Source organism: Nyctibius grandis, chromosome 11, assembly GCF_013368605.1.
Source record: "Nyctibius grandis isolate bNycGra1 chromosome 11, bNycGra1.pri, whole genome shotgun sequence".
In the NCBI taxonomy this organism is placed as follows: Eukaryota; Metazoa; Chordata; class Aves; order Nyctibiiformes; family Nyctibiidae; genus Nyctibius; species Nyctibius grandis.
This window is the reverse complement of record NC_090668.1, coordinates 7,768,179-7,784,211: the sequence shown is the minus strand read 5'-3', so window position 1 is coordinate 7,784,211 and position 16,033 is coordinate 7,768,179. Positions and strand designations below refer to the sequence as shown.

Here is a 16,033-nt window from a genome sequence, read left to right as displayed (position 1 = left end):
CTTAGAATTTGTTTCTAGGAGGAAAAGAGTCAGATATTTACAGAATGGTAATCGCTGGGATCATTCTTTTCTGAGGTTTGGTCTTGCATTTGATTCTCTGAGACTGCTGTTTTCTCTGGCTTTTTCTCAGGCAGCTTCTTCATACTTCAGGTCATCTTTATAATGGAAAAAAGGTCTTATATTTTCTGTCCTTCTTTCACCCGTAAAGATACATGGGTTAATTTTCCAGATGTACTTTTTTTTTTTTTTTTTTCAGTGCTGTATCTACCAAAGTCGATTTTGTGTGTTTGATATTCAAAAGTTACTAGGTGCAGAGTATGTAAAAATCCCATACCAGAGCTTGGTAGATCTTGACTTGTGATCTATGGACCCCTGTGACCTCCAAATCCAGACAATGGTTGAAAATCACTGATCTACCTCACCAATATTTTAATTCCTGTGAGTACTATGTGATCTTGATAAAGCATAGCCTGTCCTGTTGTGGTGATAGTGAGAAAAAAACTGCTTATAATGTGCACTAGGGACAACTTAAGATCTGAAATTAACTGATTCCCGTAAAACCTTCAGCATCAGCTCAAATGGATGTGCCACCTCTCACGCTGCTTGTCCAGGGACCACAGGCCCTGAGCCTCCTTCCACCCCTCTGCTCCATGTCCCGTGTGAGCATTCTCAGCACGAAGGGATGGACAATACCCAAAGTATGGGCTCTGACAGCTCCAATGACACTTTGCCTGCTCCCCTTGAGCCAGGAGGGTGTTAGGGTAGGACAGGACATGGCTAGACCCAGTGGAGTTGTGAGGAGGCTGTGGAGAGGGCCACTGCAGAACTGGCCCCAGACTCAAGGTGTCTTTCCTCTTCTCAGACGGCTGGGCTCTTTTGATAAACAGCATAAGCAGGACAAATCCCAGCACTGGCACCAGCTCACGGTATAACTTTGGAAAAGTCTCTTGCAAGTCTGGGTCAGGAATTAAGTTAGCTGAGTGCTAGACCATGGTCGGGTTCTAAGATTGTCTATACACCTGGTTCTGCAAAAACGCTGCCTCCAAAAATGTGTGTGACTGCCCCCATCTACAAAGAGAGGCTGCATCCTGTTCCTGTTTTGGTGCGATACTGGTAGGGTTAGTGTTGGTGCAGCACTTCAAACCCTCAGCAGAATGTCTGAACAGGGAGAGTACTGTCACAGGCACCGCTTTGTTCCCCAAAATCTAAACTTACCTGCAAAAAGTAATGAGAGTAAATGAGAAGCCCTGGACGGTGTGGTTGCCAAGATGCATTTGATTTGTGTTTTCCAGGCTAAGTGAAGCTGTGATGTCTGGCTGTGCTTGCAGAATCTGAAACAATGACCGGCCCCGTTCATCTCCGTGTCTGCCAACTCAGATGCCCTGTGCTGATATTTTAAATATAGACAAAGTTAACTATTTCACTGCCGATCAAAATAAGAAAAGAGGATGAAGGAGCTGCATATTCAGCTGAGATTGCATTGAGATGCACTGTGAGTACTCGACCTGGGGATCTGCCCATTTCTGTGCCTGCTCCTCCAGCCAGAAAGGTATTTAGCAGGACTGAGCCTGGCATCTGACCTCTGCTCCTCTACATCCTTTTTAAGCCTCTGTGGTGGCAGGGAAGATAAGCTTGCTGAGCCCTGTAAGGCTTATGACTCTCTGTGGATCCCAAGGAAAGGGTGAAAGTCCTGGGGAGTCCAGGGAAGGTGAGTTATCATGCTCTGAACAGTGCTCCATGCAGCTACCTCTTCCCTCACCCAGCTGGGTTTGGAAAAATGATATCACGTTTTCCTTTTTTCTCTAGCTTGTTCTGCTGTTTTATTAAATGGCATGCCTCAGATATGGCTGCATGGTTCCTTATTGCTTTCCTAGACGTGCTTTTCATCTGTTCTTAAGAAGCTATGCGAGCCATGAAGGAGAACACGAGGCATATTCCCTCACTCTGCATTTTGAAGTACGTGCAAGGAGTTTGGTTTCTGCTGCGTTTGTACAGTGGATTCTAATCCCCATGTGCAGCATTGCAAGACTGTGATTACCATGGCTTTGCTTTCCTGGGGCACCTTTCTGCTAGTAAATTAATTCCCACAACTTTCATATGGAACAAAACCAAATCATTAACCTTGCTTTGCAGACACTATTCAGCTTTTGACTGTTCTGAAATATACACTGTTCAGTAATACATATAAATATAGCCAGAACTACAAATCCACAAACAGTAATGAAATCTTTGCCAAAAGGTTATTGCTGTTTCCTGTATAGGATTACAAACACTCCTCAGTGGCTGAGCAAAAACACCCTAAAGAAGAGACCTATTTGACTTGGTCACTGAGAGCCACAGGGATGGACTCAGAAGAACTGTAGCTAAAAACTACTGTCTGACCACCCTGGGTAAAGCCATGATACTATTTTTTTATTATTATTTTTAATGTTAAACTCATGGCCATAGTATTTGAGTGCCTGTGGACACCTCCTTGCCCCCCTATCCCTGAATATCTGGGCAACAGTATCACTATCTGTCCAAAGCTGCTCTAGGATAGTTTGGTTTTGCAAATGTTCTTCCTTAACAAAAGTAAAATAGGTATTTGAGGGACTAAGTAATCCCGTGTCCACTGCATGCCATGCTTCTTGAAACTGCATTGTCCAGCCGTTTCATCAGCTTTTATGCACTGATGTATGTTTTTTTCTAAAATGCTTTGAAGGTGACTTTGTTATTGAAGCAATGACTTTGATGCTGTGAGCTCAGAAGTTGATGTGAAAGCCTGATTTTGGTGACCAAGACAGCTTGGATTGTATATTGGAAAAGCAGGATCCTCTTGAATCTTTCTGCCTTTGCCCAAGGTTTCAGGTAAGGTTCCTGCCTTATCCTTCTCTTTATGGGTATCAGGTATTATTTGTCTTTTCTAGTCTCAGGTTCTGCTGCCAGCTGTGAAAAAGTTTAAGTATCTGTTCTACCCCAGGATCAGCTATTATCAAACTACATCATCCATCACTAAAACCAATTTACACTTCCTCCCATCTCATTAACTTTATTCTTTCCTTTCTCCTTCTGCTGAGGTTCAGGGTTACAAAAGATCTGGGCCTTCCTTATTTCTGAAATGGCAGTTCCTTCCTTGGTGCCTGCCATTTCTCTCAGGAAAGTGACATCAGAATTAAACAGAAAGACCCTTTCTGAGGGCTAGGCTGTAAATGAGAGAAGCGAGGTCAAAAAACAAACCCATAAACTATTCTCAGAGAAACAAATCAATCTTCTGCCAGGCACAAACACTCAACTCAATGTACAGGAGTTTCGCTCAGGGGTAAAGCTGGAAATAGAGCAGACCTGGAAAAGGCATTCGCAGGAAGAAAAGGGCTAATATAAACTGAAATTCATGTGAGTTCTGGAACATCCTTTCTTCAAGCCCCAAACAACTCTTGCTTTCGTCAAAGCCATCCATCCTACATCATTGTTCATTTCCTTCTTAATGGCTCACCCTGAACTCATCTTCCCTTCAGTTCCCTTCACCCTTTGCAACCGGCTTTCTGTCTCACCAGAGATGTGCCTAGCTCATGTGTTGGAGACAGGACTGGCGGTAAATGCTAATGGGAAAGAAAATTTTTGTCTAAACTGTTTGCCTCCTTTTTTCTTGCCAATTGTACCCAAGAAAGCAGTGAGGAATCTGCTGTTTTTTCTGAGAGTTTCAGTTGAGGACTCTTAAAAAACTTGTTATATTTAAATGAAAGGGAGGGAAAAGAAACAAAGAAGGCTATGAAGGTATGTTGTCTTCATAACAGAGAGGCCTGGCCAAAGTTCAGATCCCTGGAAGAGGAAATCTAGCTGTGTGATAGCTAGAGGTTCCCATGATGTTGAAGATGTACATGCAGGAAGAAAGGTAGAAAAAAATGGTGCTTACAGGCAATATAGATGAAGGGAGCTTGAGAGCATCTGTAATTACTAGATACAGTGCTCCTGAGGGTCTTTAGCAGGATTTCTTTTATTACTCAGAGATGTCAGGTCTTCCCCCGTGTGCATTCATTTTGGTCTTTGGGATGCTCACGATTTCCTGAGTCATCTTGTGACCAACGTGAGATTCATGTCAAAGCCCCATGGCAAGTTGCTGAAGGAAGACACAGGAATGAGTCAGACATGACGAACAACTCTTTACACCTCTGAAGCAGCCTCTATATTCCAAAGAGCAAGGCAGCCCCAACGTGTTCTCAAGGTCCTATCACAGAAATGAATTCACAGGCGACGTCGCAGCTTGCCCAATGCCTACTAAATACAGAGAAGTACAACAGAATTTAGGGGAGTGGTGGCTGTGCAGCTGCGTATTGCTTCTTGAAGCTTGCAACAGAAAGGCAGACTGAAGGAGCAGGGGAAAGTTCTAGACCAGACTTAATATGTTGCTGGCAGGCCACACTTGGCCGATTAAGCAGTTTGTTTGGCCTGCCAGATGGTCAGGAGACACCATGATGTTTGGATCACTGGGTGCCTGAGGTTCTCATGCCTTCCACCAGCTTGTCAGCTAGTGCAGGTGTGGTGTCCCCCCAGCCAGCACATAAGCACCTCTCAGCTGCGCAGCTGCCAAAAAAAATGGGGTGTTGCAGTCAATGGAGAGGCAGAGGAGAGGGAAGGCAGATGAGAAGACAAGGAAGATGGAAGGCCAGAGGTGATAAGAGGCAGTTCCGGTAAGGTATGAGGAAAGGTGCAGTTTGAACTTGCTAAGCCTACCCACCTACCTGCTGCAGTGAGGCGTTCTAGGCCAAAATCCTATTGTATGAGGGAAATAGGGCTGAGTCACCAAGTTCATTCCTCTGCTGTTTCATGCATCGCATCATGTAATGCCTGACAAAGTCTGATTCGTTTAGTTTTGTCTCTGGTGTTCCCACAGAAAGGCTCTTCCAGGCCTTCCCTGTCTAATAGCTAGAGTCATCATCTTCTGCTCTTTATTTATAGCTAATTTGCCCTTACACTTGAATCTTTGCTTAGCTCTCAAAGGTCTTCACCCTGCCTGTTGATGCATCGACAGACAACAGTCATATCTGCTCTGTCTTCACTTTGCAGGCCAGCCTGAGCCAACACAGGTTCAGCCCTTCTAGGAAAGCCGAGTTGCACACACTGTGTAACAGGAGTCTTTCAAATGATACCTGAAAGAAACAGGTGTCTCAACTCTGTGGACTTTGTGCTATCTTTCCTTCAGAGCATTTAACCCATGTCAATCCTTCCTGACTTCTTTTGTAGCAAAGTGTGTTATTTGCAGCTCTTTTTGCTGGAAGGATAGGAGATTGCAAGCCCACAGATCAGTAAGGCTTCCATATACTTGGAGTTGGGCATGTGCATAACTGTTTTTCTGGATCAAGACTAGAGTTCTCACCACTTGACAAGATTCAGCTTGTGGTTTGTGAAGTGCTGCCAGTTTCTCTAGAATTAAAGGTTTATATAAAATATCAATGTAAAAATAAAAAAAGGCAATTCCCCATTCCAGGTTTGCGTGTGTGCATGTGTGTACTGCATTAATCAAAAGCTGGTAGAGAAACAAGAAGGATGCTCTGTAACAATACTGCTTGTATCACAGTCATCTCTTTATGCCATGTGAGAGCTGATCCTTGTTCCCGAAGAGCTGTCAACTGTCTATAGACAAAACCAAGATGGAAAGGGACAAATAAAGGTGCAGAGATGATTTTTCCAGTGTCAGGAAGTGATAGAGGCAGCATCTCTTGATCCCTGAATGTAGCGAGTATTCACTTTACTCTGCTTTCATGCTTCGTGGTGCTTTTTCTGGCAGTAAAATGTTGAACAAACAATTACAGAGGAACTGAAATGCAACACTAACAATTTTTATTGGCCTCTGTATTGCCACTTCCTAGCCTGCAAAGGCTGACACCAGGTTTTATTTGTATTGATCCCTCATAAATGTCGGGACAGGAATTCCTGGTTTATGGTGGCTGACCTCTAGGAGCACCGGAGGACTGACAGGACTCTGAGATGACAAGTGCAGACCCAAGCTGCAGTTTTTCTCGACAAAGTAGAAGTGTGGTGAGGAAGGAAGACCCCGCACCCTTCCGCGGGGCTGAGCAGTAGAAGAGAAGGAGAAACACGGGTAAGCAGGCACTGCGGTTCGGTACCGGGCTGCCGGGAGCGGGGGGGCAGAGGGCTCCGACCTGGGGGAGCACAGGGCAGTGCCCGGGGAGGCGGGCAGGGGCCGCGGGGCAGCCTGGAGCGGGGGGCGGTGGCGGCGCTGACCGAGGGCGCTGGGGCGGGCGCGGGGAGGCGGGCGGCGGCCCCGGGGGCGGAGCAGCGGCCCGGCCCGGCCCCGCTGCGTGTGTCCCGGGAGCGGGGCCGGCCTAGCGGGAGGAGGGCAGGGCGAGGGCGGGGCGGCTGGCGGGCCGGCCCCAGCCCGCCGGGGCGGAAGGGGAAGGGAAGGGGGAGCGGGCTGCGCTGTTGCCCTTTTAAGCGAAGGAGTGGGTGCAGGAGGCTGGTACAAAGGGAGCTGCGCCGCGCTCGCCGTCCCCCCGCGGGCTGGGGCTGCCCCGGCCCCCCGCCCTCCCGCCATCTTCCGCCCCGCAGGCGCGGCCGGGGCCAGGGTCGGGCCGGGCTGAGGCGGAGGGAGGCGGCGGCAGAGCGGGCGAGGCGGCGCAGGCCCGGGCCCGGAGATGAGGCCAGGATGTCGGTGTCAGGGCTCAAGGCCGAGCTGAAGTTCCTCGAGTCCATCTTCGACAAGGACCACGAGCGCTTCCGCATCGTCTCCTGGAAGCTGGACGAGCTCCACTGCCAGTTCGTGCTCCTGCCGCCGCCGCCGGGCTCCAGCCCGCAGCCGCCGCCGCCGCTCACCATCCACTGCAACATCACGGTGCGGGGGCCGGGGGCGGCGGGGGAGGGCCGGGGCACGGCCCGCCCTCGCCATTGTCTGCGGGGAGGGGGCGCAGCCCCGCCGTGGGGGTGACTCAGCACCGGGGGGGGACCGGGGCCACCGGGGCCTCCGGGGCCGGGGGGCTGCCCAGGCGCCTGGGCCCGCTTCCCCCCTGGCTCTGTGTTTCCTCCCGCCCCGTCCTCGCCGCGATCACAACAAAAGTTAGGCAGCGGGCGCCCCCGGCCTCTTCTCCCCGCCGAGGCGGGGGCCCGGCAGCCCCTCGCGGGGCTCCTCCGGGGGAGCCGCGGGGGAAGGACGCGGGCCGCCGCGCCGCCTGCTTCGGGGCCGGGAGCCGCCAGCCGGAACAAAGGGCGGCTGGGCCCGGGACAGCGGGGAGAGAGCCCCCGGGCCGGCTGCCCGCCGCGGGGCCGTCCCCCGGGGCAGCGGAAGGGCGACGGGGAGAGCAGGGGGGCCCGTCCCTGCAGCGTCCCGGAGTGTTCCCCTGCCTGCCCCGAGAGGTGGGAGCCCGGGAGGGAGGTGGAGGGCGAGCGCTTTACTGAGTGCGCCACACCGCCGCGGCCTGGAGGCGGGCGGCCCGCCCTGACCCGGGCGGGGAAGCGGCGCCCGGGCGGGCCTGGGTGGCGGCCGGGCCTGCCCCCGGGGGTCACCCGGCAGGCCCGGGGGGGGGCCGCGGCGGGGGGAAGGACGGAGAAACTTTTCATTTGTGCCATCGTGGAGGGATAAAATAGTGCCTCTGGTCTCCTGCCTGATAGTTGTTTATCGTAATGGTGGCATTTAAACTTGTGAAGGGGGTATGAGCAGCCTTGTCGAATCTGAGGGACTTCTACCTGTCGTTTGCTTTGGGATATGTAAGTTCTGTGGGTTTTTAAATGTTTTTTTCCCCTTAAATTCATTGTGATTTGTTTTAAATAAGTGGGAGGGAAGAAGAATGAAATATTCGTTGTTGTGTGCCATGGCAAAAATTCTCTGTGTTTTTAGAAGTTTAGGGCCTAAACTTGCCAAGGGATTTGGATATACTGGCATCTGTGACTCTTGTACAGGAAAGTAAGTGCTGGAGGTTCATTTTTGTTGGACTGGCTGTAGTTATCAGTGAATTTAAATACCTTACCAAGATTCAGCTTTAAAGTAGAGTATTGAAAAACTTCGGCTGAGTGAAAATAAGGTTAGTACATTTAGCTTTGGGGAAGATAAGCTCTAGAGTTTTTTTGTCTTTTGCCTATTAAAGGGTGAAAGTTTAGAACAGATAGCATGAAGGTAGAAACATGCATGTAAGTGTAAATATTTGAATACTGAAAGATGAACATGTGCCTGCAAATTAATAATCTCGATCAGATCCTTACTTGCCTTAAAATAACCTTATTACATTACAGGAGACTTGTTAAGAGGATCTTTCAGGTTTCAGTTTGTCATGAGAAGTCAGTTTTGTGGTCATGGGACAGGTGTTTGTTTGTTGTGTGACTTCCTTTAAATATTTGGTTTTATTCAGTAGAGAGAGTTTCATTGCCTGGAAGTCTGTTTGTTTCTTTCCTCACAACATGATCTACTTCATAAGTCTCTCTCTAAAGAGTGAAATAAAAGGTCTGATGAGTGTGCACCCTCAGTTGCCAGTTGATGGGTTATTTCTTCTTTGTCAAGTGTTAGTTAACAGGGAGGCCTGTCATGAGGCCTGAAGTTCTTGGTGCCTTGGATTTGTGCTGTGGTGTGTATCTACTTCTGAGGCTGCTTTTGTCATAGCTGCTTTTGATAGTGATTCTTTCTTAACTTGCAAAGAAATACGCCCACTTACTTGTAGGTCTTTGGTTGAGGTGTGTCTGAGCAAGCAAGAAACAGGCTTAGGTCACTTGGCATTTTTATGTATTAATGAGGAAACAGTGTCTGCAATCTGCTGTTACAGTCACTTGCCCGAAAGGTCAAGAGGTCTTTCACGTGCTATTAGAATTGTGGCATATGAACTTGAAAAAAGAACACGGAAAGAGGTCAGAGCTGAGACTTCTGCTTTGAAAAAAGGCTGTCTGAGCTTCTTGAAACTTCTGTTTCACAGTTGTCTGTGAGCAGCTTGGTGCTTTCCAGTGTTGACTAATATTTGGCTCTTTGAGGTAGGTGGCTATTTTCCCCATCTGTTAAAAATAAATGGGAGAGGGCAACCTGAGATACAGAGGTGGCTCTCGTGAAACAAGTGGGCAGCAGAATACAGAGCCAAAAAGAGAAAGCTGACCTCTGGAATTCTGTCCTAATTTTTTGACACAAGTGTTAGAACTCTTAAGTGTGACAGAAGTGATTTGTCCCCACTGAATTGAGTCTCTAGACTCTGACTCCTAATTGCCTCCATTTTTTTTTTCTGTAGGTACTGTAAACTAGAAGAGCATAAGTCTTGTTTACGGTGCCTCAGTGGATTTTGCAGGTGCTGTGGCAACTGGAACTTCAGATGGCATTAATAGGATGCAAAAGCTGGCAGGGCTGTAAAGTTGTTGGTAAATATGTTTTCTTGGGGAGACTCACGCTCTGCATCAGAAGCCGCTATCTTAGTGCTCTGGATTTGCAGTGCAAATCTGTAACTTGAGCTGTTTGCTTCTTCCAGCCAGTTTCGCCTCTCCAATACTGATCGAGGCAGGATATTTCCCTTACTCAACAAAAGCTTACAGTAGATTCTTGAGCATCCAGACCCACAATCCTGTTAAGGGGAAGAGTAAGCACAAAGCTTGATAATCACTTTTTTCTTTGTGGTTCTCTTTGGGTACCTCAATATTTTACCTAAAGTGAAAGCTGTCTAGCAGTGTGTAGAGATGCTGAAGTTACTGGATGGAGAAAAATCTGGTAGGGAAGGAAGCTTCCAGTAGCTTCTGCACTAAGTCTGAAAAGAGACCTGATAACTAAGTTGCTCTTAGAAAAGAAAGATCTCTTTCTCCAATCTAGAGAGAGAGAAAGCAGAGGAAAGAGGAAACATTCTCCTGGAGAGGTGAGGGAGAATGTCTGCTTAGAAACTGCATGGATCTCCACAAGTCTCCTAGTCTAAATTCCACAGTTTGACTAGAAATTTGCCCTGGATTTTCTCATGGAGATGATTTTCTGACTGTCTGCAGTATGAGTCTGTAGAACTGTCAAAGTTAAGCATTTGCTGCAGCGTCCTAAAAATAGTCTACCTGTGATACTGAGCAATGCTTGAAATCAAAGCAAGGTGTATTTTACTCGATAGCTCTTCTGTTTCATAAAGTGACAGGCAAACTTTGTCCGAGTCTGTCCTTCATTATTTCTGGTAGTGACCCATATTGGAACTTAAATGGTTAATCAGATTATTTTAAAAGAGGCACTTCAGGGTGGAGTCACCGCTGTCAGAAACATTGCTGCTTATTCCTGAGAACTGTCTAATTATTGAACTTGTTCAGGCTGTGCACCTTCACATTCCCCTTTTGTCATGCCAACAGCAGTGTCTTCATTCTGGAGTTCTATTTCCCAGGTTTCATTTTTATTTAACAGCAGTATTCCAATTAATCAAGTTCAATAAACCAGTGTCCTTTGCAAAGTATATGTATTTATCCCTGGTCCTGTTTTGCATGTTTTGAGAAATAGTATCAAAACAGTGGTCTTAGAGGATTGTGTTTATTGATCATGATTTTAGGTGTCTTTCAATGCAATCTGTAGTTTCAGTTTGCTACCTTGTCAGACTCATGTCATACTGTTGCAAAGGGTGTGTTAAAATTATTCAATCTGTTCCTTGTTATTGCAACAAAAAGGTCTGATTTGGACTGCTGTAAAACATCTCATATTTTTTATATAATCTCTTCAGAGAGAAACTGGATGTTAATCTCTTTCCACCCATACACAAAACTACCATTGAAGTTCTGTGTCCTCAAGTAGCACATGCAGGTAGAACGGGGTTTGCGCCAGCTCTGTGTGGGAGCAGATTTTGCCCCAAACAGATACTGGGCTCTGATGTGCAGTGATACCCTTCATACATCAACAGTTCCATTCATGTGATATGGCTGACTCCAGTATACTCTCGCTTCTCTGCTGGAAAGAAGTATCTTCAGCTTTCACTGAAAAATACCCTGCTGCTAAATCAGAGTTAGAAGCTACTGTGAAAGACTTGAAAAGGTTGCTGTCTGCAGATAACTGCAGTTGATGGGGGAAGACTTAATTTTCACTTCTAAAACAGAACGGATAAAAAGATATTACCTGTGAAGCTTTTGACAAGTTGGGTACATACAGAAAGTGAGTGTATTAGAACGTGCAATACTTCTTCAAAGGCATAAGACTTTAATATTAAATGCACTCCTAGCTAATGCCTAGACAGCTGATAACCTTTTAAAAAGGTTATTTATTTGTAGACAGAACTAACCACGTAATGAATGAGGTGTTCAGTTCAAACTGCAGATATTTTTTTTTTTACATCACTAGACATTCTGTAGTGAGGTTGGGACCTTTGTCTTGCAGCATATGGATACCAGGACTAAATAAAAGCGGCCACAGCTTTATCTTGATCATATGTACTTTTCTGACTCCAATTAGAGGTACTTGGTGTTTTAAAAAAGGCTCTCAAGTAACTATTATCAAACATAACTTATGCAAAAGAACTTGAGAAGTTTAGTCTTGTTTTATTTAGCAAGCCAAAATTAAGCAAACAAAAATACTAGAAGAGTGAGGATTTTGACTTCTCTTTGTATGCAAAGGCTGTCATTGGAAAAAGAATATTGCAAAAAGGAGTAGGAGGAATCTTTTGTGTCTGGAAGACATAGGACCTTATTTTCTAACACCACAGCTTAGTTGTGCTATGTGTGAAAGGCTGTAACCAGTACTTCAGGACTTTGCAGCTCTGACCCCTCTGTAATGTATGAAGTGTTCCTGAAATATCCTAGAAAGCCAGGATGGTGGGCTTCGAATGTAAATGCTGGCTTGTGTGGAGGTTTTAATGTACAGGCAGTTGCATGTATTTCAAGTGGGTTACTGACATAAGTTAGTGATACAATAATTTCAAAACTGGGGCTGTTGTGGTCCTTAGAAGAGCTCTCCCTGCACTTTGATAATTAAAAGAAGTTTTATAAAAAGAATTATTATTCTTACTCAGCATGCTTCCTCATGTTAATTGTTCAGGAACTTTTTGCAAAAGACTGAAAGATACCTGGTAATTTTCATATGTTTCTTCATATGCACTAATTTTTAAGAGGCTAACTTAGAGTAGGGCTACCTCCTAACAGGCATTTGATGGTATGTGATTGTTGCCTTTGATTTGTGTTGCCAAGGATATTTACTGTGTGTCAAAATTGGAGTAGTGGTAGTTGGCCTTGCCAGAGACCTTTCTTATGCTACAAGAAGCAAGAGTATGTACTGCTACTCTTGATCTTTTTTTTTTTTTTGTGTAGGGGCATGGTATGCTAAGATTTTGGCTTTTCTGTCAAAGCTTTTTATCAATGAAATGAGAAGAATAAGGGAGTAGTGTAGAAAGTATATTCTGTTCTGGAAAATAAGGTTGCACTTCCAAATTCATTGTGGCAGTCTGTCTACAGTGGAACTCTGTAAAATCAGTTAATGGAGTTGATCAAGCATGTTCCCAAAAAAGAATAACTTCATTCTGTCAGACTTACTCAGACTTGAATGAACCTGCAGGTGCTTTTTCTGTGTTATGCCAGGGGATATTGTGTATTGATGACATGTTGATATCCTCAACATGAATTAAAAATTACGATTGCTAGGAAGAACAAAGCATGATTGTGTCCTGTGCACTCTGTAGTGTTGCTGTTGCTTGCAGACCAGCAGAGGCTGTGTGCCTTGTGAGGTAGCCAAAATTGAGTTTACTGGATTAAGGACCTGGCTGTCACGTAAAAATTCTTTACTGGGTTATTGTTAATCTGGATCATTTCCCAGTCTGGTTCACGGCGTGGCTGCACAAACAGCTGTACCGTCACAACAGAGGGCATAGGAATGGTGAGTGCTGGGGAAGGCTGCTGAAGCCAGCATTGCCGACGGAGAGCTGCTTGCCAAGCACTGGTGAGCCCTCAGCGGCACTTGGGATGGCTCCTGCGTGGAACACCCGAGCCGGCGTCAGCCCGCTGGGCCTACGTGAGCGTCTGGTTTGGGACAGTGACAGCTAAATAGAGACAACTGGACCAGTTTAACTGGAAGTTGTTTGTTTGTTTACTTGTAAAATCAAATTCCTTTCAGGACAATGGGAGATACAAAGATGGAGACAGTTCTCTAAACAGTATTATTAAAAAAAAAAAAGAGGGAAGGGGCAGAACTTCTGGATAGGAACAAATGCTTGTAGAAGCTGATTAACAGAAATAACTGCTATTTTAGTTATGCATCTGTGGGGACTACTGTTCAGTACTGTCGGGTTGTTTGCCTTTATGTAGTTTTGAAAGGATATAAACCCCTGAATTCCTGGCTGAAGTTGATATTTTTTTTTTTAGACTATGAAATGGTAATATGCCATTTTTAAGAGACATGATACTTTATGAATTAGTAAGCATTCCACTCTATTTCTTTAGCTACAAGCTCTGTAGGACAAGTGAAAATGACCTGTCACCAGCTCATAGAAGACAACTGGAAAATGAAATGAGTGATTATAGTAAGGAGAGGCTATTAAACGTTTAGATCTTATATCAGCCTGCCTGTAATCAGTACAATTGAAGCTAATATCATCAGATTAGTTCTCAGTTGATATTTGCTCAAAACAAGCATACCAGTTAGTGTATGTCTTACTGATTTCTTACTTCAAGCTGTCATCTTTAATTGTGGTATTAAAATAATGACCTTACGTGTTTGTTTCTTTTTTGTTACTCATGCATACGAGACATCCTGGTGTATTAAGTACGGTAGAGCAGTTTGTGCATGATTTCTTGAGATTTAGTTTGGACTGTATTCTCCTTTCTCTTAGACCTCTTAACTTTCTAACCCGTCTGAGAGAAAGAGTTCAATACTGTTACAGATCTTGCAATAGCTTCTTCAGTGTGTGTTCAGAAAGGCAGAAACACAAGCTCTGTCAGAACTTGTATAGTGGCATTAGAAAAAAATTAAAGCAATCCTGTGCAGTGTGTTCAAGATACCACAGGCTTCCGTGAATTTTTGAAGTTGGAAATAACTGTGGTAAGAGTGCGGTATTTAACTTATTAATGGTAAACATTGGTTGAACTCCATGGTACTGAAATTTTGTGTGTAGGGGACAAAGTTCTGTCTGAATGGCTCTAGTCTGAAAGCCAGTGACTAAGCAGGGGTCAGGGCAGCTGTGTACATGTTGCTGTGAGGGGAGAGCTTGGGAACCTGGCGGGTGGTGTCTGGAGTGCTGCTCAGGTGTAAGAGCAGTAGAGCAGCAGGACCTGTGTTAGCAGGGGGTGGGAATGGAAAATCCTTGCATCTGCAGGCGTGTCTGGAGCACAGAAAGTTTGTAAAGGGAAAGGCAGAAAAGAGGAAAGTTGTTCTCAGAGAGTGGGAAGGGGCACAGTGCCTGTGATGGAAGCAGGGGGGTGAGTGATTTGAACACTTGAAAGAGGTAAATTCCTGAAGGTAAAGAGAATGAAGAGGAGGAAGGGGAAGCCTGGATTTTTGGGTGACAGCAGAAGTGACATCACACTTTGCAGGCTGAGGAGTAATTAAGTGATAAAGGCAAGAGCATGTCTGCTAGGAAACTTTTTTTCAAGTTAAGTTGGGGAGAAAGTGACATGCTGCAACTTAGTTATAACCACTTTTTCAGTTCTAGCCATATCAGAAGCCATTTTTTACTGCTGTGGCTTTGTGACACTAATGTTGATGATACCTTTTCTGAAGGTACTTCGTCTGTATAGTTGCAGAAGGAGGTAATTAATAACTCTTGATGATTAGAACGAGTTGATAATTTGTTTCAAGTAACCAGACTTCCTTCAGGAATTTGGGCACATAAGATAGTGTGCTGCTGGTAAAGAAATAGTACTGGAGAATCAGATTTGCAGAATACCTTTCTGTTTAGTGCATATGTCTAGCTGCTTCTTGGAGAAACCATTGGCAGCTTGAGCACATGCATAATGCATGCATTAAAGCAGGGAACTCCTTGTAGCTGAGGGCTCTAAAACAACCATCCTCTGACAACTCTCAAGACGAGAGTACAAGCACACAGTGGGGTTTTTGTGTGTGAGGAGCAAGACGTGTTGATCCCACTGCTGTGAAGGTGCTATGGTAAAAAAACTGGATTCTAGTCTCAGCTCTAGACCCTTCTTCCCGATAAGCAGGTCACTTAGTCCTTCAGCGATGCTGTGTTCTCTGTTCAATTTTCAGTGTGGATGATCTGTAACTTTCTTTGTTGCTGTTAGTAGTATTGGCAAAGGAACATTCCTTAGCTCACTTCGCTGTGTTGGCCGTCAACAACAGTTTTCTTTTTCAGAGACTACACACTGCTCTTGAACAACTGTCACTTGCTATGCTGTTAGCTAAGTCACACTTGGTGTTAACTCAAGAGTTGTGTTTGAGCAGCAGTACATGAACATTTGGTGGATTTTACTTTGAGTCCATACAAAAGTGTTAAGAATGTTTGTCTTTTCTGTGAATTTCTTTGAATGAGTAGATGGCATGCTGCATTATGATGATGACCTGAAGAATAAAATGTTGCTTCACAGTGAAGATCAATAACTGTGCTTTTATCAGAGAAGTGCCTTTTTTGCTTTTATTCTCCAAGTTCATATTTTAATTCTGTGTAGTTATGTTATACAGGACAACAAGTTAGCCTGCTGCCTTTTTTTTGGTAAGAGGAGTGGATGATGTTGTGGCAACTGATAAGAGGGTCCGATAAACCTGTTTTTCCAAGGGTAACATGCAATTTCACATATCAGAATCAGCAGCTGGGACATTTTGCATAGATTAAATAGTTCGAAGAATGACTGGCTGTAAAAACTTCACCAGAAGACCTTGACCGTAAGAAGTGTAAGAACTATGATGCCACATCTGCATTCATGTTTGTGACTGTTCGAAGTGATGTTTTGTGCCTTTGCTACTTTGGTTGTATGTGTTTTGGCTTCTTCTAAGGTGATTATGTTTGAGCAGTGATTTAAATGTGTGGACCTGGAGAGAGACATGGAAGTAAAACGCAGAAGTAGCTTAGATTATTTCACAGACTTCGAAGTTATTGGCCTCTTGCATGTACCTCTTTGGAAGCAGCATGTTTGCTTAGGTCTCTTCCAGGATTATCTTTTTCTCAAAATGTTATTTTCTGTCTTAGGTTTA

The 16,033-nt window shown here is 45.1% G+C and overlaps 1 protein-coding gene across 1 annotated transcript in view; it reads left to right on the top strand.

Moving 5' to 3' along the window:
• The first annotated feature begins 6,342 nt into the window (after positions 1-6,342).
• UBE2Q2 (ubiquitin conjugating enzyme E2 Q2) overlaps positions 6,343-16,033 on the top strand; it is a 47,650-nt gene continuing 37,959 nt past the window's right edge. Inside the window, exon 1 of the mRNA XM_068410483.1 lies at positions 6,343-6,829. Within this exon, the coding sequence (XP_068266584.1) occupies positions 6,644-6,829 (186 nt within the window). The 5' untranslated portion in view covers positions 6,343-6,643. The remainder of the gene's footprint in view (positions 6,830-16,033) is intronic.